Source organism: Ursus arctos, unplaced genomic scaffold, assembly GCF_023065955.2.
Source record: "Ursus arctos isolate Adak ecotype North America unplaced genomic scaffold, UrsArc2.0 scaffold_12, whole genome shotgun sequence".
NCBI lineage: Eukaryota > Metazoa > Chordata > Mammalia > Carnivora > Ursidae > Ursus > Ursus arctos.
This window is the reverse complement of record NW_026622786.1, coordinates 1,213,594-1,239,627: the sequence shown is the minus strand read 5'-3', so window position 1 is coordinate 1,239,627 and position 26,034 is coordinate 1,213,594. Positions and strand designations below refer to the sequence as shown.

Here is a 26,034-nt window from a genome sequence, read left to right as displayed (position 1 = left end):
GTTCGATACAAATTTTAGGATTGTTTGTTCCAGCTCTGTGAAAATCTCAATGGTATTTTGATAGGGATTGCATGGAATGTGTAGACTGTTTCAGGTGGGATACATATTTTAACCATATTTGTTCCTCCAATCTATGAGCATGGTATGTTTTTCCATTTCTTTGTTGTCTTCCTCAGTTTCTACATAAGGGTTCTGTAGTTTGCAGAGTACAGACCACTTACCTCTTTGGTTAGGTTCATTCCTAGGTATCTTATGGTTTTTGGTGCAATTGTAAGTAGGATTTATTCCTTGATTTCTGTTTCTTCTTCCTTACTGTTAGTGTATAGAAATGCAATGGACTTCTGTGCATTGATTTTATACCCTGCCACTTTGCTGAATTTCTGTATGAGTTCTAGCAATTTTTGGGTGGAGTGTTTCAGGTTTTTACATAGAGTATCATATTGTTTGTGAAGAGGGAAAGTTTGACTTCTTCGCTGATTTCAGTGCCTTTTATTTTTGTGTTATCTTATTGCTGAGGCTAGGACTTCCAGTACTGTGTTGAAAAACAGTGGTGGGAGTAGACATCCCTGTCATGTTCCTGACCTTAGGATGAAAACTCTCATTTTTTTTCCTGTTGAGAATGATATTCTCTGTGGGTTTTTCATATATGGCTTTTATGATATTGAGATGTGTTTCCTCTATCCCTACATGGTGGACAGCTTTTGTTAAGAAAGGATGCTGTATTTTGTCAAATGCTTTTTCTGCATCAGTTGAGAGAATCATATGATTCTTGTCCTTTCTTTTATTTCTGTGGTATATCATGTTGATTGATTTGCAGATGTGGAACCACCCTTGCATCCCAGGAATAAATCCCACCTGGTCATGGTGAATAATCCTTTTAATACACTGTTGGATCCTATTAACTAGTATCTTGGTGAGAACTTTGCATCCATGTTCATCAGGGATATTCGTCTTCTCTTTTTTGGTGTTGTCTTTCTCTGGTTTTGGGATCAAGATAATGCTGGTCTCATAGAAAGAGTTTAGAAGTTTTTCTTCCATTTCTATTTTTTCATAAGTTTCAGAAAAATAAGTGGGATTTTATTCTTAAATGTTTGGTAGAATTCCCCTAGGAAGCCATCCAGCCCTGGACTCTCATTTGTAGGGAGATTTTTGATTACTGATTCTATTTTTTGCTGGTTATGGGTCTGTTCAGGTTTTCTATCTCTTCCTTTTTCAGTTTTGGTAGTTTATATGTTTCTTGGAATGCATCCATTTTTTCGATTGCCTAATTTGTTGGCATATAATTGCTCATAATATTCTCTTGTAATTGTATTTCTTCAGTGTTGGTTGTGATTCTCCTCTTTCATTCATGATTTTATTTATTTGGGTCCTTTCTCTTTTCTTTTTATAAGTCTAGCTAGGGGTTTATCAATCTTATTAATTCTATCAATGAACCAGCTCCTAGTTTCATTGACCTCTTCCACTGTTCTTTGATTTCTGTCATTAATTTTTGCTCATCTTTATTATTTCTCTTCTCCTGCTGGATTTAGGCTTTATTTGCTGTTCTTTTTCCAGCTCTTTTAGGTATAAGATTAGGTTGTGTATTTGAGACTTTTCTTGTTTCTTGAGAAAGGCCTGTATTATTATATCCTTTCCTATCAGGACCATCTTTGCTGTATCCCAGTGGTTCAGAATTGTCATTTTTTCATTTTTGTTTGTTTCCAGTATTTTTTAAAATTCTTCTCTTATTTTCTCGTTGACCATTCATTCTTTAGTAGGATGCTCTTTTACTTCCTTGTATCTGTGTTCTTTCCAAATTTTCTCTTGTTATCAAGATCAAGTTTTAAGACATTGTGGTCGGAAAATATGCATGGTATAATCTCAGTCTTTTTGTACCAGTTGAGACCTGATTTGGTACCCAGCATGTGATCTACTCTGGAGAATGTTCCATGTGCACCCTAGAAGAATGTGTATTCTGCTACTTTAGAATGAAATGCTTTGAATATATCTCTGACGTACATGTGGTCCAGTGTGTCATTCAAAGCCCTTGTTTTCTTGTTGGTCTTCTGCTTAGATGATCTGTCCATTGTAGTGAGAGGGGTGTTACAGTCCCCTACTTAATATATTATCATCAGTGAGTTTCTTTAATTATGTTATTAATTGGTTTATATATTTGGGTGCTCCCATGTTGGGAGCATAAATATTTACAATTGTTAGATCTTGTTGGATAGACCCTTTTATTAGGATATGGTGTCCTTCATCTTTTGTTACAGTCTTTGGTTCAAAATCTAGTTTGCTTTAAGGATGGCTACTCCAGCTTTCTTCTGATGTCCATTGGCATGATAAATCATTCTCCACTCCCTCAGTTTCAATCTGGAGGTGTCTTTGGGTCTAAAATGAGTCTCTTGCAGAGAGCATATCGATGGGTCTTGTTTTTTAATCCATTCTGATACCCTCTGTCTTTTGATTGGAGCATTTAGTCCATTTATAGTCAGAGTAATTATTGAAAGATAGGAATGTAGTACCATTTTGTTACCTTAAAGTCGCTGTTCCATAGATTGTCTCTCTTCCTTTCTGGTCTTTGTTACTTTTCAGTCTCTCTCCACTCAAAGGATCCCCTTTAATATTTCTTGTAGGGCTGGTTTAAAGGAATTTCACAAATTCCTTTAGTTTTTGTTTGTCTTGGAAACCTTTCTCTTTCTGTTCTGAATGACAGCTGGATAAAGTATTCCTGGCTGCACATTTTTTCCCATTTATCACGTTGAATATATCATGGCAGTCCTTTCTGGCTTGCCACGTCTCTGTGGACAGGTTAACTGCCAGCCTTTATGTGTCTACCCTTGTTGTTTAAGGACTTCTTGTCCTGAGCTGCTTTCAGGATTTTCTCTTTATCTTTGAAATTTGCAAGCTGCACTATCATATGTCACGGTGTTGACCTGTTTTTATTGATATTGAGGGGTTCATGGTGCCTCCTGGCCTTGAATGCCTGTTTCCTTCTCCAAATTAGGGAAGTTCTCAGCTATAATTTGTTCAAATAAACCTTCTTCCCCTCTTTTCCACTCCTCATCTTCTGGGGCCCCTATTATCTAGATGTTATTTTGCTTTATGGAATTGGCAAGTTCTCCAAGTCTCCCTTGGTGATCCAATAGTTTTCTTTATTCTTTTCAGCTTCCTTGTTTGCCATCTTTTTCTCTTCTATGTCATTGACTCGCTCTTCTGCCTCATTCATCCTCATTTTTATTGCCTCCATTGGGACTACATCTTGGTAACAGCATTTTTAATTTCAGCCTGACTAAATCTTGGTACTTTTATTTCTACAGTGAGGGATTCTCTAGTGTCTTCTATGCTTTTTCAAACACAGCTAGTGTCTTTATAATCATTGTTTTAAATTCTAGTTCAGACACCTTACTTATATCTGTACTGATGAATTCCCTGGCAGTGATTGCCACCTCTTGTTCTTTCTTTTGGGATGAATTTCTCCATCTCATCAGTTTATCCAGAATAGAATAGAAGAAAGAAAGAGAAAAAACAACAATAACAATGACAACAGAAAAAAACAAAACAAAAATCAGAAATAAAAACAGAAGAAAACAAAAAGAACCCCAAGAAACAAAATAAAACAAAACAAAATCTAGATTCTGTGTGTTTTGGTCTGTTAAAAGAAACTAGATCTGAAAATAAGAAAGAAAAACTTAGAGAGAGAGAGAGAGAGAGAGAAATGCTAAAGAAAAAAAAGAATGCTATATACTGTTTTCCCCAAGAGTCGAAGCTTTGCAGCCCTGTATGATCAGTAAACTTGGTGCGAGCCAGTTTTTTTTTTTTTTTGTGCTGGTGATTTATTTATTTATTTATTTATTTATTTATTTATTTATTTATTTTTATGATTTTTTATTATATTATGTTAGTCACCATACAGTACATCCCCGGTTTCCGATGTAAGGCTCGATGATTCATTAGTTGTGTATAACACCCAGTGCACCATGCAATACGTGCCCTCCTTACTACCCACCACCGGTCTATCCCGTGCTGGTGTTCTGGGGGAGGAGCCGGATATACTGATTCTCAGGTGTACTTGCCCTTTTGCAATTGTGCCTTCCTTCCTAGGAAGCTGGGCTCAGTGTAAGGGACTCTGGATTCTACTATGTGGTGCTGTTTTGCTCCCTGAAGGCTTCACCCCATTCTGAGGGATGAATATAATGGCACTTTGCTCTCTAGCCCCCAAGCTAAATGTCCCTCCCCAACTCTTTAGTGAACCCTCACAGAAATGCAGTCACTCTTGTTTCCCCAGTTTGTCCGAACTGTGTGTTTGCCCAACCCGTGACCAAATGTTTTTATCTCAGGCACACAACTGAGTTTCAAAACTCCAAATTTTATGGACTTTTGTGGTACAGATCCATGCTGTTCCTCCTGAGGGAAGCAAGGGGTTCTCACCAGCCTTCTGTCTTTTGTTCTACCCCTGCCAGGAATGTGGTTGCATGACCATGCAGTGGTTTGCAGTTTATGGCAACACAGAGCAGAAAGCCAGCACCTAGACTCACTGTTTTCAGTCAGTATCTCCACTCTTATGCCTGGGAACTCTGCCACACTCAAGCACCCCTATTCTTCCTGTGACCCCAGGGATCCTGAAACCACCCTGTCCCACCTGGTATTCTGCCCTGGTTTGCCACCTGAGCACCTTTTAGCCAGGGATGTACACTACAGTAGCAAACTTATAAAAGTTCTGATTTTGTGCTCTGCTGCTTATATACTCTGTGGTAGCCTCCTTAAGGAGACTCCCTCCCCTCCACTGTATCCTCAGATATATCACCCCTGGTTCAAGTCTCCTACCTTCCAAAAAATGGTTATTTTTCTATTTGTAGAATTGCAGAATTTCTTTTCTCAGATCTCCAATTGATTTCACAGGTGTTCAAACTGATTTGATAACTATCTAGCTGCATTTGAGGCACTAGACAAACTTAGGGTCCCCTACTCTGCCATCTTATATAAATCAGTCAATTAATTTCACTTTAGCCTGATTTGTTCAAGTAAAAGTGAAAGAGAGACAGCTTTTATAATTGCTTTTATTAAACTCAGAGTTAGTAGACTTTGAGGTCTAATTGCTGTTTGGTATGGATTATTCTTGTGACAGACTCATATGCAGAATTTGAACACTGACCTGAGAATTATCTATTCTCTAATGTGCATTCTGGTCTGATATTATGCAGAAGGAAAACTTGGGTATGATTCTCCCACAGTGATATTCCTTCTAATGGTACAATCTTTTTTTTTTTTTGAAGATTTTATTTATTTATTTGACAGAGAGACAGAGAACACAAGCAGGGGAAGCGGGAGAGGGAGAGGCAGGCTCCCCGCTGAGCAGGGAGCCCAACATGGGGCTTGATCCCAGGACCCTGGGATCATGACCTGAGCTGAAGGCAGACGCTTAACGACTGAGCCCCCCAGGCGCCCCGAGCCACTCAGGCGCCCCTAATGGTACAATCTTGTACACATTTGTGCTACTCTTCATTTATTTCTTCATTCACCTGCCAACATCATTCACTGTATGCATTTTGTTTCCAGGGTGGGCATTTTCTTCATTGTTTTTCCTTTGTCAAGATGTTTGAGCACAAATTCTCTGCTTTCCTTAATCTTCACTGGAAAAAAAACTCCTAGTGTCTTTGGAAGAAGGACGTATGGTTAGTAATTTCTGTTTACTCATCTTGGTTTGACTTGGCTAATTGCCACTGGGGTTGTTGTTTGGGTAATAATTATGGTGCTATTCATGATTGAACTAAGCCTTTTTTCATTCTAAAGGTGACTGCATGGGACAATGATTATGTTGATTAAGTTCTTATTTCATTGGATTTGTTATTACTTTTGCATGGTGTATAACTGCCATTTGGTCATATAGTTTTCTAGTCATATAAGAAAAATATGTAATTTTAGCCATGGGGAAGTAAGTCTTCTGGGGACTATGAGAAATAAGGATAGAAGACACAAACTATGACATACACTCAATTGTTTATTTTGAATTGTTATGCAATTCAGTTTTTTTATTTTAATGAATCCAGAATAATATAGAATTCAATTAGAAAGATACTAGAAGATGCACTGAGCCCTGATATTAACATAGTAGCTTTGGCCTCTATAACAGTGATTTTATATTTTTGGCAAAGATAAATGTGACAATATACAAAGATCTTAAAATTTAACCTCTCAAAAGATAAATCCTTACTAGAACTCCAACACCTAAAATATTCAGTTTTCTAAATTTAGCTCTAAATGACAGTGATTTTGCCCATTCACCATTTCCTAACTGAAGGTTTAAATCTTCCTAGAGATGAAATGAAACAATCACGAAAGGAAAGAAATAGTGTAACTTATTTAAAATAAAATGGTAAGATAAACTCTTTGCAAATATAATGAGAAGTTTCTTGATTGAAAGTTATGTCTTGGCTAAGGTTCCTACTCTTTGGGTTAATTACTTTTCTTTCGGTTTTTCATTCATAATAATAATAACATTGTGACTGAATAAATCCCAACTGCTTTGAATTATCCCTCGAATGGCCATATGGTCGTGGGGGCATATTACTGTCTGTTATATGGGATGACATAAATTCTTCTCTAAACTCAGCTAAGTCTCTGGATTCCACATGGCTGGAATCATGACTTCCACTACCATGCTGAGACTGTCCAAATCCTGACTGAGCCTGCTGATGATTTTCACTCTGCCCCTGTAGAGGCACTGATTCTCTGGAGCTATCTATGGAGTGTCCATGACTAGATCCTTGTCTCCTTCCGGTACCAGTGTCTGAGTGTCTATGACCAGACTCAGACTGTCTATGATCGTTTCTCTGCCCTTGATGAGACTCAGAGCGTGTAGAGCTGTCTCCTACATGGCCACGGGCAGATCCACGTTGGTTTCCTGAGCCAGATCCAAGTAGGCTCTCCGAATCTTCGGTGTGTCCTTCACTATCACTGTCCTGACTAATACTGGACCCCTGGTTTCTCACTGGCCTGATGTCAGAAGACGATTGTCCATGCCCAGACTGCAGTTGTCTAGAACCATGTGCCCGAGTGGATGATTGTCGGTGGTGAGATCCTGACTCAGAGTGCCCAGCATCGGCTGCCTGACCCTCATGGGATCCTGCATGTGTAGAGCTGTTATGTACCTGCTCATGGCGGGATCCTTGTCTCCCCCTGGTACTGGAGTGAGACTGTCCGTGGGCAGAATCAAACTGTCCCTGGGAGGATACCTGGTAGAAGTAAGACCCTGAGGGCTCAGAACTGCCAGGTGCACTGCCATGTTGTGTCCTTTGACTGGACCTGGACCGTTCCTGGACTGACCCAGACTGAGTATCTAAGTCTTCTGATTGTCCTTCACTGTCACTGGCCTGACTGATACTGGATCCCTGGTGTCTGCTGTTACCAGATCCAGAAGAGGTTTGTCCATGTCCAGTTTCCCAGTGTCTGAGGCTATCCTGTGACTGCTCACGGTGGCGCCCTTGTCGTTCCCTGGTGTTTGATCCCGAGTCTCGGTAGGCAGAGTCAGACTGTCCACGGGTTGCTGTCTGCCCCTGATGGTTCCCTGAGTGTCTGGATACGTCTTGTGACTGTTCCCGGTGGTGCCCTTGCCTCTCCCTGGTGCTGACTGCCGAGTCTCGGTGGGTAGAGTCAGGCTGCCCATGGGTGGCTCTCTGCCCCTGATGGGTCCCTGAGTGTCTGGATACATCGTGTGACTGCTCCCGGTGGCGCCCTTGTCTTTCCCTGGTGCTGGATCCTGAGGCTCGATGGGCTGAGTCAGGCTCCCCATGGATTGCTGTCTGCCTTTGATGGTTCCCTGAATGTCTGGATGTGTCTCTTGCCTGCTCATTGTGGTGCCCGTGCCTCTCCCTGGTGCTGGATCCTGAGCCTTGGTGGGCAGTGTCAGAGTGCCCGTGGGTGGCTGTCTGCCCCTGATGGGTCCCTAAATGTCTGGATGTGTCTCCTGACTGTTCCCGGTAGCGCCCTTGCCTCTCCCTGGTGCTGGATGCCCAGTCTTGGTGGGTAGAGTCAGGCTGCCCATGGGTGGCTGTCTGGCCTTGATGGGTCCCTGAGTGTCTGGATACATCTTGTGACTGTTCCCGGTGGCGCCCTTGCCTCTTCCTGGTGCTGGATGCCAAGTCTTGGTGGGTAGAGTCAGGCTGCCCATGGGTGGCTGTCTGGCCTTGATGGGTCCCTGAGTGTCTGGATACATCTTGTGACTGTTCCCAGTGGCGGCCTTGTCTTTCCCTGGTGCTGGATCCTGAGGTTCGGTGGGTTGAGTCAGAATGCCTATGGGTGCCTGTCTGCCCTTGATGGGACCCTGAGTGTCTGGATCTGTCAGCTGACTGCCCAAGGGTAGACCCATGTTGGTTTCTGGAGCTGGACCCAGAATTCCCATGGGTCTTTAAGAGTTCTCTACCTGAATCTTCTGAATGTCCTTCGCTGCTGCCGGCCAGACTCCCGCTGGATCCCTGACGTCTGCTTGCCCTGGATCCAGAGGACAGTTGTCCGTGTTCAGTGCTTGAGCGTCTGGATTCGTCAGCTGACTGCTCACGCTGGGATTCTCGTCTTCTTCTTGTGCTCGATGTTGACTGTCCATGGTAGGAGTCCGTGTGTCCCCGAGAGGATGACTCTCCACGAGGAGACCCTGATTGTCTAGAGGTATCTGTAGAGTGTCCATGACTAGATCCTTGTCTCCTTCCGGTACCAGTGTCTGAGTGTCCATGACCAGACTCAGACTGTCTATGATTGTTTCTCTGCCCTTGATGAGACTCAGAGCGTGTAGAGCTGTCTCCTACATGGCCACGGGCAGATCCACGTTGGTTTCCTGAGCCAGATCCAAGTAGGCTCTCCGAATCTTCGGTGTGTCCTTCACTATCACTGTCCTGACTAATACTGGACCCCTGGTTTCTCACTGGCCTGATGTCAGAAGACGATTGTCCATGCCCAGACTGCAGTTGTCTAGAACCATGTGCCCGAGTGGATGATTGTCGGTGGTGAGATCCTGACTCAGAGTGCCCAGCATCGGCTGCCTGACCCTCATGGGATCCTGCATGTGTAGAGCTGTTATGTACCTGCTCATGGCGGGATCCTTGTCTCCCCCTGGTACTGGAGTGAGACTGTCCGTGGGCAGAATCAAACTGTCCCTGGGAGGATACCTGGTAGAAGTAAGACCCTGAGGGCTCAGAACTGCCAGGTGCACTGCCATGTTGTGTCCTTTGACTGGACCTGGACCGTTCCTGGACTGACCCAGACTGAGTATCTAAGTCTTCTGATTGTCCTTCACTGTCACTGGCCTGACTGATACTGGATCCCTGGTGTCTGCTGTTACCAGATCCAGAAGAGGTTTGTCCATGTCCAGTTTCCCAGTGTCTGAGGCTATCCTGTGACTGCTCACGGTGGCGCCCTTGTCGTTCCCTGGTGTTTGATCCCGAGTCTCGGTAGGCAGAGTCAGACTGTCCACGGGTGGCTGTCTGCCCCTGATGGGTCCCTGAGTGTCTGGATACGTCTTGTGACTGTTCCCGGTGGCGCCCTTGCCTCTCCCTGGTGCTGGATGCCGAGTCTCGGTGGGTAGAGTCAGGCTGCCCATGGGTGGCTGTCTGCCCCTGATGGGTCCCTGAGTGTCTGGATACATCTTGTGACTGTTCCCGGTGGCGCCCTTGTCTTTCCCTGGTGCTGGATCCTGAGGCTCGATGGGCTGTGTCAGGCTCCCCATGGATTGCTGTCTGCCCTTGATGGTTCCCTGAATGTCTGGATGTGTCTCTTGCCTGCTCATTGTGGTGCCCGTGCCTCTCTCTGGTGCTGGATCCTGAGCCTCGGTGGGCAGTGTCAGAGTGCCCGTGGGTGGCTGTCTGCCCCTGATGGGTCCCTAAATGTCTGGATGTGTCTCCTGACTGCTCCCGGTGGCGCCCTTGCCTCTCCCTGGTGCTGGATGCCAAGTCTTGGTGGGTAGCGTCAGGCTGCCCATGGGTGGCTGTCTGGCCTTGATGGGTCCCTGAGTGTCTGGATATATCTTGTGACTGTTCCCGGTGGCGGCCTTGTCTTTCCCTGGTGCTGGATCCTGAGTCTCGGTGGGTTGAGTCAGACTGCCTATGGGTGCCTGTCTGCCCTTGATGGGACCCTGAGTGTCTGGATCTGTCAGCTGACTGCCCAAGGGTAGACCCATGTTGGTTTCTGGAGCTGGACCCAGAATTCCCATGGGTCTTTAAGAGTTCTCTACCTGAATCTTCTGAATGTCCTTCGCTGCTGCCGGCCAGACTCCCGCTGGATCCCTGACGTCTGCTTGCCCTGGATCCAGAGGACAGTTGTCCGTGTTCAGTGCTTGAGCGTCTGGATTCGTCAGCTGACTGCTCACGCTGGGATTCTCGTCTTCCTCTTGTGCTCGATGTTGACTGTCCATGGTAGGAGTCCGTGTGTCCCTGAGAGGATGACTCTCCACGAGGAGACCCTGATTGTCTAGAGGTATCTGTAGAGTGTCCATGACTAGATCCTTGTCTCCTTCCGGTACCAGTGTCTGAGTGTCCATGACCAGACTCAGACTGTCTATGATTGTTTCTCTGCCCTTGATGAGACTCAGAGCGTGTAGAGCTGTCTCCTACATGGCCACGGGCAGATCCACGTTGGTTTCCTGAGCCAGATCCAAGTAGGCTCTCCGAATCTTCGGTGTGTCCTTCACTATCACTGTCCTGACTAATACTGGACCCCTGGTTTCTCACTGGCCTGATGTCAGAAGACGATTGTCCATGCCCAGACTGCAGTTGTCTAGAACCATGTGCCCGAGTGGATGATTGTCGGTGGTGAGATCCTGACTCAGAGTGCCCAGCATCGGCTGCCTGACCCTCATGGGATCCTGCATGTGTAGAGCTGTTATGTACCTGCTCATGGCGGGATCCTTGTCTCCCCCTGGTACTGGAGTGAGACTGTCCGTGGGCAGAATCAAACTGTCCCTGGGAGGATACCTGGTAGAAGTAAGACCCTGAGGGCTCAGAACTGCCAGGTGCACTGCCATGTTGTGTCCTTTGACTGGACCTGGACCGTTCCTGGACTGACCCAGACTGAGTATCTAAGTCTTCTGATTGTCCTTCACTGTCACTGGCCTGACTGATACTGGATCCCTGGTGTCTGCTGTTACCAGATCCAGAAGAGGTTTGTCCATGTCCAGTTTCCCAGTGTCTGAGGCTATCCTGTGACTGCTCACGGTGGCGCCCTTGTCGTTCCCTGGTGTTTGATCCCGAGTCTCGGTAGGCAGAGTCAGACTGTCCACGGGTGGCTGTCTGCCCCTGATGGGTCCCTGAGTGTCTGGATACGTCTTGTGACTGTTCCCGGTGGCGCCCTTGCCTCTCCCTGGTGCTGGATGCCGAGTCTCGGTGGGTAGAGTCAGGCTGCCCATGGGTGGCTGTCTGCCCCTGATGGGTCCCTGAGTGTCTGGATACATCTTGTGACTGTTCCCGGTGGCGCCCTTGTCTTTCCCTGGTGCTGGATCCTGAGGCTCGATGGGCTGTGTCAGGCTCCCCATGGATTGCTGTCTGCCCTTGATGGTTCCCTGAATGTCTGGATGTGTCTCTTGCCTGCTCATTGTGGTGCCCGTGCCTCTCCCTGGTGCTGGATCCTGAGCCTCGGTGGGCAGTGTCAGAGTGCCCGTGGGTGGCTGTCTGCCCCTGATGGGTCCCTAAATGTCTGGATGTGTCTCCTGACTGTTCCCGGTGGCGCCCTTGCCTCTCCCTGGTGCTGGATGCCAAGTCTTGGTGGGTAGAGTCAGGCTGCCCATGGGTGGCTGTCTGGCCTTGATGGGTCCCTGAGTGTCTGGATACATCTTGTGACTGTTCCCGGTGGCGGCCTTGTCTTTCCCTGGTGCTGGATCCTGAGTCTCGGTGGGTTGAGTCAGACTGCCTATGGGTGCCTGTCTGCCCTTGATGGGACCCTGAGTGTCTGGATCTGTCAGCTGACTGCCCAAGGGTAGACCCATGTTGGTTTCTGGAGCTGGACCCAGAATTCCCATGGGTCTTTAAGAGTTCTCTACCTGAATCTTCTGAATGTCCTTCGCTGCTGCCGGCCAGACTCCCGCTGGATCCCTGACGTCTGCTTGCCCTGGATCCAGAGGACAGTTGTCCGTGTTCAGTGCTTGAGCGTCTGGATTCGTCAGCTGACTGCTCACGCTGGGATTCTCGTCTTCCTCTTGTGCTCGATGTTGACTGTCCATGGTAGGAGTCCGTGTGTCCCCGAGAGGATGACTCTCCACGAGGAGACCCTGATTGTCTAGAGGTATCTGTAGAGTGTCCATGACTAGATCCTTGTCTCCTTCCGGTACCAGTGTCTGAGTGTCCATGACCAGACTCAGACTGTCTATGATTGTTTCTCTGCCCTTGATGAGACTCAGAGCGTGTAGAGCTGTCTCCTACATGGCCACGGGCAGATCCACGTTGGTTTCCTGAGCCAGATCCAAGTAGGCTCTCCGAATCTTCGGTGTGTCCTTCACTATCACTGTCCTGACTAATACTGGACCCCTGGTTTCTCACTGGCCTGATGTCAGAAGACGATTGTCCATGCCCAGACTGCAGTTGTCTAGAACCATGTGCCCGAGTGGATGATTGTCGGTGGTGAGATCCTGACTCAGAGTGCCCAGCATCGGCTGCCTGACCCTCATGGGATCCTGCATGTGTAGAGCTGTTATGTACCTGCTCATGGCGGGATCCTTGTCTCCCCCTGGTACTGGAGTGAGACTGTCCGTGGGCAGAATCAAACTGTCCCTGGGAGGATACCTGGTAGAAGTAAGACCCTGAGGGCTCAGAACTGCCAGGTGCACTGCCATGTTGTGTCCTTTGACTGGACCTGGACCGTTCCTGGACTGACCCAGACTGAGTATCTAAGTCTTCTGATTGTCCTTCACTGTCACTGGCCTGACTGATACTGGATCCCTGGTGTCTGCTGTTACCAGATCCAGAAGAGGTTTGTCCATGTCCAGTTTCCCAGTGTCTGAGGCTATCCTGTGACTGCTCACGGTGGCGCCCTTGTCGTTCCCTGGTGTTTGATCCCGAGTCTCGGTAGGCAGAGTCAGACTGTCCACGGGTGGCTGTCTGCCCCTGATGGGTCCCTGAGTGTCTGGATACGTCTTGTGACTGTTCCCGGTGGCGCCCTTGCCTCTCCCTGGTGCTGGATGCCGAGTCTCGGTGGGTAGAGTCAGGCTGCCCATGGGTGGCTGTCTGCCCCTGATGGGTCCCTGAGTGTCTGGATACATCTTGTGACTGTTCCCGGTGGCGCCCTTGTCTTTCCCTGGTGCTGGATCCTGAGGCTCGATGGGCTGTGTCAGGCTCCCCATGGATTGCTGTCTGCCCTTGATGGTTCCCTGAATGTCTGGATGTGTCTCTTGCCTGCTCATTGTGGTGCCCGTGCCTCTCTCTGGTGCTGGATCCTGAGCCTCGGTGGGCAGTGTCAGAGTGCCCGTGGGTGGCTGTCTGCCCCTGATGGGTCCCTAAATGTCTGGATGTGTCTCCTGACTGCTCCCGGTGGCGCCCTTGCCTCTCCCTGGTGCTGGATGCCAAGTCTTGGTGGGTAGCGTCAGGCTGCCCATGGGTGGCTGTCTGGCCTTGATGGGTCCCTGAGTGTCTGGATACATCTTGTGACTGTTCCCGGTGGTGGCCTTGTCTTTCCCTGGTGCTGGATCCTGAGTCTCGGTGGGTTGAGTCAGAATGCCTATGGGTGCCTGTCTGCCCTTGATGGGACCCTGAGTGTCTGGATCTGTCAGCTGACTGCCCAAGGGTAGACCCGTGTTGGTTTCTTGAGCTGGACCCAGAATTCCCATGGGTCTTTAAGAGTTCTCTACCTGAATCTTCTGAATGTCCTTCGCTGCTGCCGGCCAGACTCCCGCTGGATCCCTGACGTCTGCTTGCCCTGGATCCAGAGGACAGTTGTCCGTGTTCAGTGCTTGAGCGTCTGGATTCGTCAGCTGACTGCTCACGCTGGGATTCTCGTCTTCCTCTTGTGCTCGATGTTGACTGTCCATGGTAGGAGTCCGTGTGTCCCCGAGAGGATGACTCTCCACGAGGAGACCCTGATTGTCTAGAGGTATCTGTAGAGTGTCCATGACTAGATCCTTGTCTCCTTCCGGTACCAGTGTCTGAGTGTCCATGACCAGACTCAGACTGTCTATGATTGTTTCTCTGCCCTTGATGAGACTCAGAGCGTGTAGAGCTGTCTCCTACATGGCCACGGGCAGATCCACGTTGGTTTCCTGAGCCAGATCCAAGTAGGCTCTCCGAATCTTCGGTGTGTCCTTCACTATCACTGTCCTGACTAATACTGGACCCCTGGTTTCTCACTGGCCTGATGTCAGAAGACGATTGTCCATGCCCAGACTGCAGTTGTCTAGAACCATGTGCCCGAGTGGATGATTGTCGGTGGTGAGATCCTGACTCAGAGTGCCCAGCATCGGCTGCCTGACCCTCATGGGATCCTGCATGTGTAGAGCTGTTATGTACCTGCTCATGGCGGGATCCTTGTCTCCCCCTGGTACTGGAGTGAGACTGTCCGTGGGCAGAATCAAACTGTCCCTGGGAGGATACCTGGTAGAAGTAAGACCCTGAGGGCTCAGAACTGCCAGGTGCACTGCCATGTTGTGTCCTTTGACTGGACCTGGACCGTTCCTGGACTGACCCAGACTGAGTATCTAAGTCTTCTGATTGTCCTTCACTGTCACTGGCCTGACTGATACTGGATCCCTGGTGTCTGCTGTTACCAGATCCAGAAGAGGTTTGTCCATGTCCAGTTTCCCAGTGTCTGAGGCTATCCTGTGACTGCTCACGGTGGCGCCCTTGCCTCTCCCTGGTGCTGGATGCCAAGTCTCGGTAGGCAGAGTCAGACTGTCCACGGGTGGCTGTCTGCCCCTGATGGGTCCCTGAGTGTCTGGATACATCTTGTGACTGTTCCCGGTGGCGCCCTTGTCTTTCCCTGGTGCTGGATCCTGAGGCTCGATGGGCTGAGTCAGGCTCCCCATGGATTGCTGTCTGCCCTTGATGGTTCCCTGAATGTCTGGATGTGTCTCTTGCCTGCTCATTGTGGTGCCCGTGCCTCTCCCTGGTGCTGGATCCTGAGCCTCGGTGGGCAGTGTCAGTGTGCCCGTGGGTGGCTGTCTGCCCCTGATGGGTCCCTAAATGTCTGGATGTGTCTCCTGACTGCTCACGGTGGCGCCCTTGCCTCTCCCTGGTGCTGGATGCCAAGTCTTGGTGGGTAGAGTCAGGCTGCCCATGGGTGGCTGTCTGGCCTTGATGGGTCCCTGAGTGTCTGGATACATCTTGTGACTGTTCCCGGTGGCGGCCTTGTCTTTCCCTGGTGCTGGATCCTGAGTCTCGGTGGGTTGAGTCAGACTGCCTATGGGTGCCTGTCTGCCCTTGTTGGGACCCTGAGTGTCTGGATCTGTCAGCTGACTGCCCAAGGGTAGACCCATGTTGGTTTCTTGAGCTGGACCCAGAATTCCCATGGGTCTTTAAGAGTTCTCTACCTGAATCTTCTGAATGTCCTTCGCTGCTGCCGGCCAGACTCCCGCTGGATCCCTGACGTCTGCTTGCCCTGGATCCAGAGGACAGTTGTCCGTGTTCAGTGCTTGAGCGTCTGGATTCGTCAGCTGACTGCTCACGCTGGGATTCTCGTCTTCCTCTTGTGCTCGATGTTGACTGTCCATGGTAGGAGTCCGTGTGTCCCCGAGAGGATGACTCTCCACGAGGAGACCCTGATTGTCTAGAGGTATCTGTAGAGTGTCCATGACTAGATCCTTGTCTCCTTCCGGTACCAGTGTCTGAGTGTCCATGACCAGACTCAGACTGTCTATGATTGTTTCTCTGCCCTTGATGAGACTCAGAGCGTGTAGAGCTGTCTCCTACATGGCCACGGGCAGATCCACGTTGGTTTCCTGAGCCAGATCCAAGTAGGCTCTCCGAATCTTCGGTGTGTCCTTCACTATCACTGTCCTGACTAATACTGGACCCCTGGTTTCTCACTGGCCTGATGTCAGAAGACGATTGTCCATGCCCAGACTGCAGTTGTCTAGAACCATGTGCCCGAGTGGATGATTGTCGGTGGTGAGATCCTGACTCAGAGTGCCCAGCATCGGCTGCCTGACCCTCATGGGATCCTGCATGTGTAGAGCTGTTATGTACCTGCTCATGGCGGGATCCTTGTCTCCCCCTGGTACTGGAGTGAGACTGTCCGTGGGCAGAATCAAACTGTCCCTGGGAGGATACCTGGTAGAAGTAAGACCCTGAGGGCTCAGAACTGCCAGGTGCACTGCCATGTTGTGTCCTTTGACTGGACCTGGACCGTTCCTGGACTGACCCAGACTGAGTATCTAAGTCTTCTGATTGTCCTTCACTGTCACTGGCCTGACTGATACTGGATCCCTGGTGTCTGCTGTTACCAGATCCAGAAGAGGTTTGTCCATGTCCAGTTTCCCAGTGTCTGAGGCTATCCTGTGACTGCTCATGGTGGCGCCCTTGCCTCTCCCTGGTGCTGGATGCCAAGTCTCGGTAGGCAGAGTCAGACTGTCCACGGGTTGCTGTCTGCCCCTGATGGGTCCCTGAGTGTCTGGATACATCTTGTGACTGTTCCCGGTGGCGCCCTTGTCTTTCCCTGGTGCTGGATCCTGAGGCTCGATGGGCTGAGTCAGGCTCCCCATGGATTGCTGTCTGCCCTTGATGGTTCCCTGAATGTCTGGATGTGTCTCTTGCCTGCTCATTGTGGTGCCCGTGCCTCTCCCTGGTGCTGGATCCTGAGCCTCGGTGGGCAGTGTCAGTGTGCCCGTGGGTGGCTGTCTGCCCCTGATGGGTCCCTAAATATCTGGATGTGTCTCCTGACTGCTCACGGTGGCGCCCTTGCCTCTCCCTGGTGCTGGATGCCAAGTCTTGGTGGGTAGAGTCAGGCTGCCCATGGGTGGCTGTCTGGCCTTGATGGGTCCCTGAGTGTCTGGATACATCTTGTGACTGTTCCCGGTGGCGGCCTTGTCTTTCCCTGGTGCTGGATCCTGAGTCTCGGTGGGTTGAGTCAGACTGCCTATGGGTGCCTGTCTGCCCTTGTTGGGACCCTGAGTGTCTGGATCTGTCAGCTGACTGCCCAAGGGTAGACCCATGTTGGTTTCTTGAGCTGGACCCAGAATTCCCATGGGTCTTTAAGAGTTCTCTACCTGAATCTTCTGAATGTCCTTCGCTGCTGCCGGCCAGACTCCCGCTGGATCCCTGACGTCTGCTTGCCCTGGATCCAGAGGACAGTTGTCCGTGTTCAGTGCTTGAGCGTCTGGATTCGTCAGCTGACTGCTCACGCTGGGATTCTCGTCTTCCTCTTGTGCTCGATGTTGACTGTCCATGGTAGGAGTCCGTGTGTCCCCGAGAGGATGACTCTCCACGAGGAGACCCTGATTGTCTAGAGGTATCTGTAGAGTGTCCATGACTAGATCCTTGTCTCCTTCCGGTACCAGTGTCTGAGTGTCCATGACCAGACTCAGACTGTCTATGATTGTTTCTCTGCCCTTGATGAGACTCAGAGCGTGTAGAGCTGTCTCCTACATGGCCACGGGCAGATCCACGTTGGTTTCCTGAGCCAGATCCAAGTAGGCTCTCCGAATCTTCGGTGTGTCCTTCACTATCACTGTCCTGACTAATACTGGACCCCTGGTTTCTCACTGGCCTGATGTCAGAAGACGATTGTCCATGCCCAGACTGCAGTTGTCTAGAACCATGTGCCCGAGTGGATGATTGTCGGTGGTGAGATCCTGACTCAGAGTGCCCAGCATCGGCTGCCTGACCCTCATGGGATCCTGCATGTGTAGAGCTGTTATGTACCTGCTCATGGCGGGATCCTTGTCTCCCCCTGGTACTGGAGTGAGACTGTCCGTGGGCAGAATCAAACTGTCCCTGGGAGGATACCTGGTAGAAGTAAGACCCTGAGGGCTCAGAACTGCCAGGTGCACTGCCATGTTGTGTCCTTTGACTGGACCTGGACCGTTCCTGGACTGACCCAGACTGAGTATCTAAGTCTTCTGATTGTCCTTCAGTGTCACTGTCCCGACTCACACTGGATCCCCTGGACCTGGAGGAATGTTGTCCATATTCAGTGCCTGTGTGTTTGTAACTGTCTGCCCACTCTTCACTCTGGGATTCTTGTCTTTCTCTTGTGCTTGGTTTTGACTGCCTATGGAAGGATTCAGTGTGTTCCTTGGAGTATGTGTCTCCATAAGGATACATCAATTGTCTAGAGGTGTGTGTAGAGTGCCCATGACTAGATCCTCGTCTTCTTCTGGTACCAGAGCCCGACCGTCTATGGGTAGTCTTAGACTCTCCGTGTTTTTGTCTGTGCCCTTGATGGGACTCAGAGGGTGTAGAGCTGTCTCCTGCATGGCCATGGTTAGATCCATGTTGGTTTCCTGAGCCAGATTCAAACTTTCTTTCCAAATATTTTGAGTGTCCTTCATTATCACTGTCCTGACTAATCTTGGGTCCTGCGTTTTTTGCTGGCCTGGTTTCAGATGATGATTTCCCATGTCCCAACTGTGATTGTCTAGACCTGTGTGCCCGAGTGAATGATTGGTGATGGGTTGATCCTGACTCTGAGTGTTCACCATCAGTTACCTGACCTTCATGGGATCGTGCATGTCTAGAGCTGTCTGGTGTCTGTTCATATCCCTTTCCTCCTCTTCCTTTTGGGCTCTTGGATATTGTTTTCTTCCCCTTTCTATGATTTTTTCGTGATTGACTGGATTTTCTAATTCTTTCTTCTTTCTCTTGTACTCTGTCTTCCCCTATGTCATCGTCTTCATCTTGTGTGTGGTATGCATCCTTTTTTTGGTTTTGCTCTGATGCTTGGAAGTTCTGTCTTCTGGTCATATCATAGTATGCTTGAGCCAATTTGAATACCATCAGAAAAAACTCTGAGAAGTCTATTTTCTTGTCATGGTCCAAATCAAGAATATGCATGAAGACGTCAGCAGTGTCTGGGTCATCTGGATTCTGTAGATACGGAACACAGAGGGAGGTTACATGAGAATTATTCACATGATCAGTTGAATAATTCAAAAAGAATTTGGTGAATGTGATTTTTGGTAAGTAAATGTGGGACACTATGGGTTTTTTTTTATTTAATAGTGTTCAGCTTATGATGAGTTAAGAGGAAACTCTAGCTATTGTACTAAAAGAACATATCTTTAGTGCTTGTTTGTGGACACTAAAAAGTTTGATGGATCATGTGCCTCTTTTTTTTCTTTAAATGTCAATATGTTATGAAATCTATCAGTGAGTTGTATCTTAGATATGTCTTCTTAACATTCTTGAGGTTAGGAAACATAATATGAAGAATTAATTATTTTGTGTTCATTTTTTGTCATTAAATATTTATATTTTTTTCACAGAAGATGTATGTGGGTTTGTGTGTTGTACACATTCTTGTGTGTGCATAGTGTATTAAAAGTGTAAAGAGAGGAAAACAAGTTATATTTGTTTTGAAATAAGATTAAGTCTGTTTCTGTTCCAAAAGCAATAATTCACAAAAGTTCATGGTTATTATTTGTCATATTGCTGCTAAAGAACAAGCATGATGCACCCTTAGGTTCCAGCAGATATCCCTTACCTTCAGGATTGGCCGAAACTCCATTTCCAGGAGCTCCTTCAGTTCTTCTCTGCTCAGTGTGTCAGTTTCCTTGTCTGTTGTTGAATAGTCGTGGAATAGGTTGATAATGGCAATGATATTTTCCAGTAGAGTAGACATGTTTTGGAAGTAAAAGTGAACCTGGAAAGAAGAAATAAAAATCTACTTCTTGTACATCTTTTCTTTTTCTAGGTCTTATCAATTATTATAATGAATTTCCACATTAAAAAAAGATTTATTTATTTGAGAGAGAGAGAGAGCCCTTGACTACGGTGGGGAGGGGCAGAGGGAGAGGGAGAGTCTTACACAGACTCCACACTGAGCATGGAGCCAGACCCTGGGCTCAATCTCATGACCTTGAGATCACAACCTGAGCTGAAACCAAGAGTGGGATGCTTAACTGACTGTTCCACCCAGGTGCCCAATTTCCACATTTTTAAACCTGTATGTTCCTCTATGTAATCCATCTTTAAAATAGAAGATCACATTAAAAAGCTTCTCTCTACCATCTAAATAGTGAAAATCAACACAGAGTACAGTTGAATTATTAAACTACAATTTCTTGGCCTTACACCCGTTCACAGTAGTATTTAGGTGGTCTCACAGACATCAGTATGCTGTTGGTAAGATCATCACTCTTACTGATCTGACCATTGCCAATGGCAGGATTTTATTTTTTATTTTTATTTAAAAAACAATTTAAATTTGAGTATGGTTAACACACAATATTATATTAGTTTCAGGTATAATATTAGTTTCAGATATAAAACACAGTGACTCAACCTCTCTATATGTTATGCATAGCAGGATTCTGGAAAGGCCCACTGGTTAGAACTGGGAAAATTTATTCATATAAATTTGCTGAAAATGAATTCTCCAGAAGCTAATTTGCAAATGATCAGTGTGTTGAGAGACAATTTTCTGAAAGCTAATTTGCCATATGGCTGAGACAGTGAATGTTCACACAATTTATTTTTTTCAACATTTCATGAAGTATGCCGTATTTTTAATTGGATAGGGTGGCTTTAATAGATTTTCACTATTATAAATAATTTTCTGTTGACTGGCCTTCATTTTTTCTACTTAAGGAATAGCATTTAAGGAATGTTCAATTTATCTAACTGGTGAAAAAAGAAATTACTAAGCATGTTAATAAATCTAAATAAGCATTTATTCTATAAAAGCATTATAATGACTACTTTATGAGTTATAAAACCAGGCAAAAGTAAAATGATTTAGGAAACAATGTGAAAGACATGACTGTCATAGAGCTAGAGCATGTATGGGCCTCGGATTGTTTTATAAGAGGAAATTGGTTTTGATTGATTATTGAGATTGTTAAATCTGTGTTGTGATAAGATTTTGGGGAACCTCTAAGAGACTTGAATTTATTACTTCTAAACCATTAAAGAAGAAAAGAGGAATTAAAAAAAATTTCAATTAACATAATAGATCCAGGAAAGAAGAAAATAAGCATAGAAAAGGCAGAGTAAACAGAAAGTATAAAATATGAGTAGGATTAGATATAATTTTATAATGAATTACAGTATATGTGTGAATTGAACAGACCGGCTGACTAAAAAACAGATTATAAAGACTGCATTAAAAAATACAGTCACTCATTTATGGAACATAAGAAGTTGGAAGATCGGTAGGAGAAGAAAGTGATGAAGAAAGGGGGGTAAACAGAAGGGGGAATGAACCACGAGAGACTATGGACTCTGGGAAACAAACTGAGGGCTTCAGAGGGGAGGGAGGTGGGGGAATGGGATAGGCTGGTGATGGGTAGTAAGGAGGGCACGTACTGCATGGTGCGCTGGGTGTTATATGCAAGTAATGAATCATGGAACTTTACATCAAAAACCAGGGATGTCCTGTATGGTGACTAACATAATATAATAAAAAATTGATCCAGCCATTGCACTACTGGGTATTTACCCCAAAGATACAGACGTAGTGAAGAGAAGGGCCATATGCACCCCAATGTTCATAGCAGCATTGTCCACAATAGCTAAATCGTGGAAGGAGCCGAGATGCCCTTCAACAGATGACTGGATTAAGGTGATGTGGTCCGTATATACAATGGAATATTACTCAGCTATCAGAAAGAACGATTTCTCAACATTTGCTGCAACATGGACGGCACTGGAGGAGATAAAGCTAAGTGAAATAAGTCAAGCAGAGAAGGACAATTATCATATGGTTTCTCTCATCTATGGAACATGGGAACTGGGAGGATCGGTAGGAGAAGAAAGGGATAAAGAAAGGGGAGGTGATCAGAGGGGGGAGTGGAGCATGAGAGACTATGGACTCTGAAGAATGGGCTGAGGGCTTCAGAGGGGAGGGGAGTGGGGGAATGGGATGGGCTGGTGATGGGTGGTAAGGAGGGCACGCATTGCATGGTGCACTGGGTGTTATACGCAACTAATGAATCATCGAACTTTACATCAAGGACCAGGGATGTACTGTATGGTGAATAACATAATATAATAAAAATATTAGTATGAAAAAAAGTAAAAATAAAAAGATATTAAAAAAATACAGTTGTATGCTTTTTATAAAAAACACACCTAAGATTTAAGATTTTTTTAGGCACAGTGGAGGCACTGTCATTTACATTTATATTCCAGACCTTGGACTTATCTGTAATTGCACTGTCCCCAAAATCTCAGTCTCAAGGATACCACTCTCTGACCTTCTCTTGTACCCTGATTTCAATTATTCTTTGGCCTCACTATTTACTGCATTATGTACTCATTTCCCTTTTTATTTTGGTTAGACGTTTGGTTAATCTCCATCATTGCTCCTGGCATCATGCACCCTCTCTATCTTGCCCCTTCCTTCCTTCCTTCCTTCCTTCCTTCCTTCCTTCCTTCCTTCCTTCCTTCCTTTTTTCTTTTTCTTTCTTTCTTTCTTCCTTCCTTTCTTTTTTTGTGAAGATGTATTTGGCTTTACTTTTTTTCTCCCATAAAATTTACTTTAAAAATTTTTTTTAATTCAATTAGCCAAGGTATAGTACATCATAAGTTTTTGGTATAATAATTCATTAGTTCAGTATAACACTCAGCTCTTTCTTATATTCATTGGCAAGACCATTAACAGCTACTTCCTTTCCTTTATCTCAGAAGATGTCCTTGATTTTTATTTTGCTGAGAACTTGGAAGCCAATGGAAAGGCTTTCTTCATTTCCCAGTATCTGATCTCCCAGCCTAGTGCATTTGTACCATATACCTTAACCCTCAACCTATTATGTGGATACACAGTCTGTGCTCCTCTCCTCTTCAGCACTGGAAACACTCTTTCTTACCTTTCAAAAGCGTTGCTTTTGCTGTTGTCCTCCTTCTCTACTGGATATTTCAATATATTCACTCTGATATGTCTCTTTTTTAATGCCTTTCCCCTCCCCCCATCCCACATCTCCCTTTGGGCACAATCTGATTTATCTTTTCTCTTTTATAGCAATACCCTTCAAAAGCTATGCCTATACTTTTTTTCTTCACTCCCTATATTCTTTTACTCAGATTGTCTTTCTCTCTAAAAAATCCATGAAAACTCTCATGAAGTTAAAAAATGTCCTTCACCTTGGCAGATTCAACTATCCATTTTTATTTCACACATAGCTTGTTGTATCAGCAGTATTTGATGCAGTTGGCTGCATTGTCCTTCAGAGGCCTCATACTCTCTTGTTTCTTTCCCAAGCTCACTGCCCACTTTCTCCTAGTTTCCTCTTCTAGCCCCTAATGTTGCTGTGCTCTGAGATTCACTCTTTAGCTTCCTTTCTCTATTTATACTCCCTTAGGAGATCCCTTAGGGATCTCATCTAGCCCTTTAACTTTAAATCCTATATATAGGTTGACAATTGACAATTCCCAAGTTTGCAAGTCAAGCCACAGACTCTTCCCTAGGCTTCATATGTGTGTGTCTGAATGCTGATACAATATTTCTTCTTGGCTAACAGACATCTCAAACCTATTATGTTTAAAACAGAAGTCTTGATTTCCAGCTACTTTAAAATGTGGAGGGCCAGTACTAGCCAAGACAAACTCGAAGAAGACAAAGTTTGAGGTAGATAGCATGGCATTGGTGCATGGCTAAACGGATGGATCAGTGAGAGGTAATAGTCCAAAATCAGACCTGTATCACTATGCAGTGATTTTTGGGTGCATATATATGATTATCATGTAAAAATGTTCATAACCTCATTATTTATAATACCTCCCCAAATGGAAACAACCCAAATATCTGCTGATAGAAAAGTGAATAACTAAGTTGTGTTTTTTCATATAGTAGTCAGGGGTGGAGTGAAGGACAGCCCGGACTAAGGTGGTAGTGGTGGACAGGGAGACAGATGGATTAGGCATGCCTTAAAGGCAGAGTTGACTGGGCACAGTGATGGATCAGTGTGGGGTAGGGAAAGACAGGGATCGTGGATAACCTCTAGATTTTGGCTTGAGCAAAGAGTTACTTCTCACTACTCTTACTCCCATCATCTCTCACCTAAACTTCAGTCTGTCTCCCTGCTTCCACTCTTGCCTGCCTATTATCTTATTTTTCCACAAAGCAGCCCAGAATGATCTGTTAAAAACATATATTAGATTGTCTCATTCTTCCTGCTGAATACTCTCCAGTGACTTCTCATGTACTTAAAATAATGTACAAACTCTGCTGTGCCTTTTACGTGGTCTGCCCCATCTAGCTCTCTGATGTCACCACACACCACTGTTCCTCTTGTTAAGTATGCTCTAGGCACACTAGCTTCTTTTTATTCTTTGAAACAAATTGACTTCTGTTTAGAATCCTGCCATTTGCCTTTACTGGTTCCTTTTGTCATTAAGATCTCAGCTCAAAAGAAAATTCTCCAGAAAGATCTTCCCTGGCCATCCAATCTAAAGTTCTCTCCTCCCATTACTTTACTACATCATTCTCTTATTTTCTTCATCGTTCTTAGCACTATTTGAATTTTTTGTTCATTTATTGTTTACTGGATGTCTCCCCCTACTAACTGCAAGCTCCTAAGAATAGGGAGCTTATGTTGTCGCTGTTATATAATCACCCAATTATAGCACTTGGCAAATAGAAGGCAATTAGTATATATTTGTTCAATGAATGAATAAATGGAAAATCCAGCAATATAAAGAGAGTATTGAGTAGCTTTATAGAAAACACATCTATGCTCTCATTTTCCTTGTATATCAAAATAAGTTTTTAGTAACAGTTCCACTAAAAATGAAGAACCCCAAACATCTAGAACATTTTGCCTCAGAGCATACATATATTCCAGATTTCCTCCTTGCTTAACACCTAGTAGGCAAAGTTAGATGTATTCCCTTTTACTTACTTCCTTCACCAGAAGAGCAAGTAGAATGTAGCCTGAAGGAGCTTGCTGGGTGCTGAAGTCTGGAATAGTAGCCTTTTTATAGCAGGTCCATCCAGGGAGGAGCCATCCTCTGTAGGATGGTCTGATTCATCCCTAACCAAACCCAGATCCACCCGTATCTCCACCTCTATTTCTCTAGCAATGTGTTTACTTCCCAACTTCCTCACGTACTCATCTGTACTTGTTTTACCAAGTTCCAAATTTAGGTTTACACAAACCCCGCATACTGGAGATTTTATGGAAGGTTTTCTTTGGTTATTATAGGTTCTTTGTGTTCAGGGTCCACATCTTCTACTTTTTTTTTTTATAACCCCCACTTTGACTTTGTAGCTACTTTATAAATATCCATTGATAAATATACATTTTAATATTTGTCTTGAGAGGGGTAGAATATGCATTTATGGGAACCCCAAATTCAGTTTGTGGTAGGAAAACTTCACAAGGGCCTACCTGCATGTCCCCTTTTATCTATGAATTCTATCTCTGGATACTAGGAGAACTTGCCATGAAATGAGCGTTGGTCTTCCAGAAATTATGACAAACTGAGGGAAGATAGGCAAATTTAATTTTGATTTTTCAAAAGAAAGCAAGAAAATGAGCTCTCGAGTTAGAAGTGGTGATCACCAGAAGCTAGCATGGCTTTATCGGGCAAGAACCATTAGTCTAATTTTACATTGTTTTCAAGGTTATTACCTTGGGGTATCAAGGATATGTTTTACCTACTCCTCTTGTAGATTAAATTGTGAGTTTTCTAATTTATTCTTATAAATATACAGGAGACTCCTATCTGTGGTCTCTCTCCTGATTTCCAGACTTTTATGCGGAACAGACTACATCTCCATTTAGATGTCCCCTAGTTACCTCTGCCCATACTATTCAAAACTGAGGTGACTGGGGGGGATGGGGTAACTGGGTAATGGGCATTAAGGAGGGCACTTGGTGTAATGAGTACTGGGTGTTATATGCAACTGATGAATCACTAAACCCTACCTCTGAAACAAAACAAACACCCCCTTCCCCCCCAAACACCTCTGAGCTCATTATCATGGCCTATA

At 45.8% G+C, this 26,034-nt stretch overlaps 1 protein-coding gene and 1 long non-coding RNA gene across 3 annotated transcripts in view; one reads left to right on the top strand and one right to left on the bottom strand.

Annotated features, from left to right (window-relative positions):
- LOC113246190 (uncharacterized) overlaps positions 1-26,034 on the top strand; it is an 85,442-nt gene that overhangs the window by 55,368 nt on the left and 4,040 nt on the right. The gene's annotated exons all lie outside the window — the stretch shown is intronic.
- On the bottom strand, positions 5,962-24,984 carry FLG (filaggrin). Its single transcript, XM_048220468.2, has 3 exons — positions 24,941-24,984; positions 19,585-19,743; positions 5,962-18,968 (listed from the first exon to the last, which is right to left on the bottom strand). Exons 2-3 carry the CDS (start codon positions 19,720-19,722, stop codon positions 6,459-6,461), a joined length of 12,648 nt encoding a protein of 4,215 aa, XP_048076425.1. The 5' UTR covers positions 19,723-19,743; positions 24,941-24,984; the 3' UTR covers positions 5,962-6,458.

Bases quoted from the DNA above. Each gene is read 5' to 3' on its own strand.
- FLG (XM_048220468.2), bottom strand. From the start codon at position 19,722: ATGTCTACTCTACTGGAAAATATCATTGCCATTATCAACCTATTCCAC. The intron at 18,969-19,584 runs GTAAGGGATATC...CCGTATCTACAG, and splicing joins AGTTTCGGCCAATCCTGAAG to AATCCAGATGACCCAGACAC.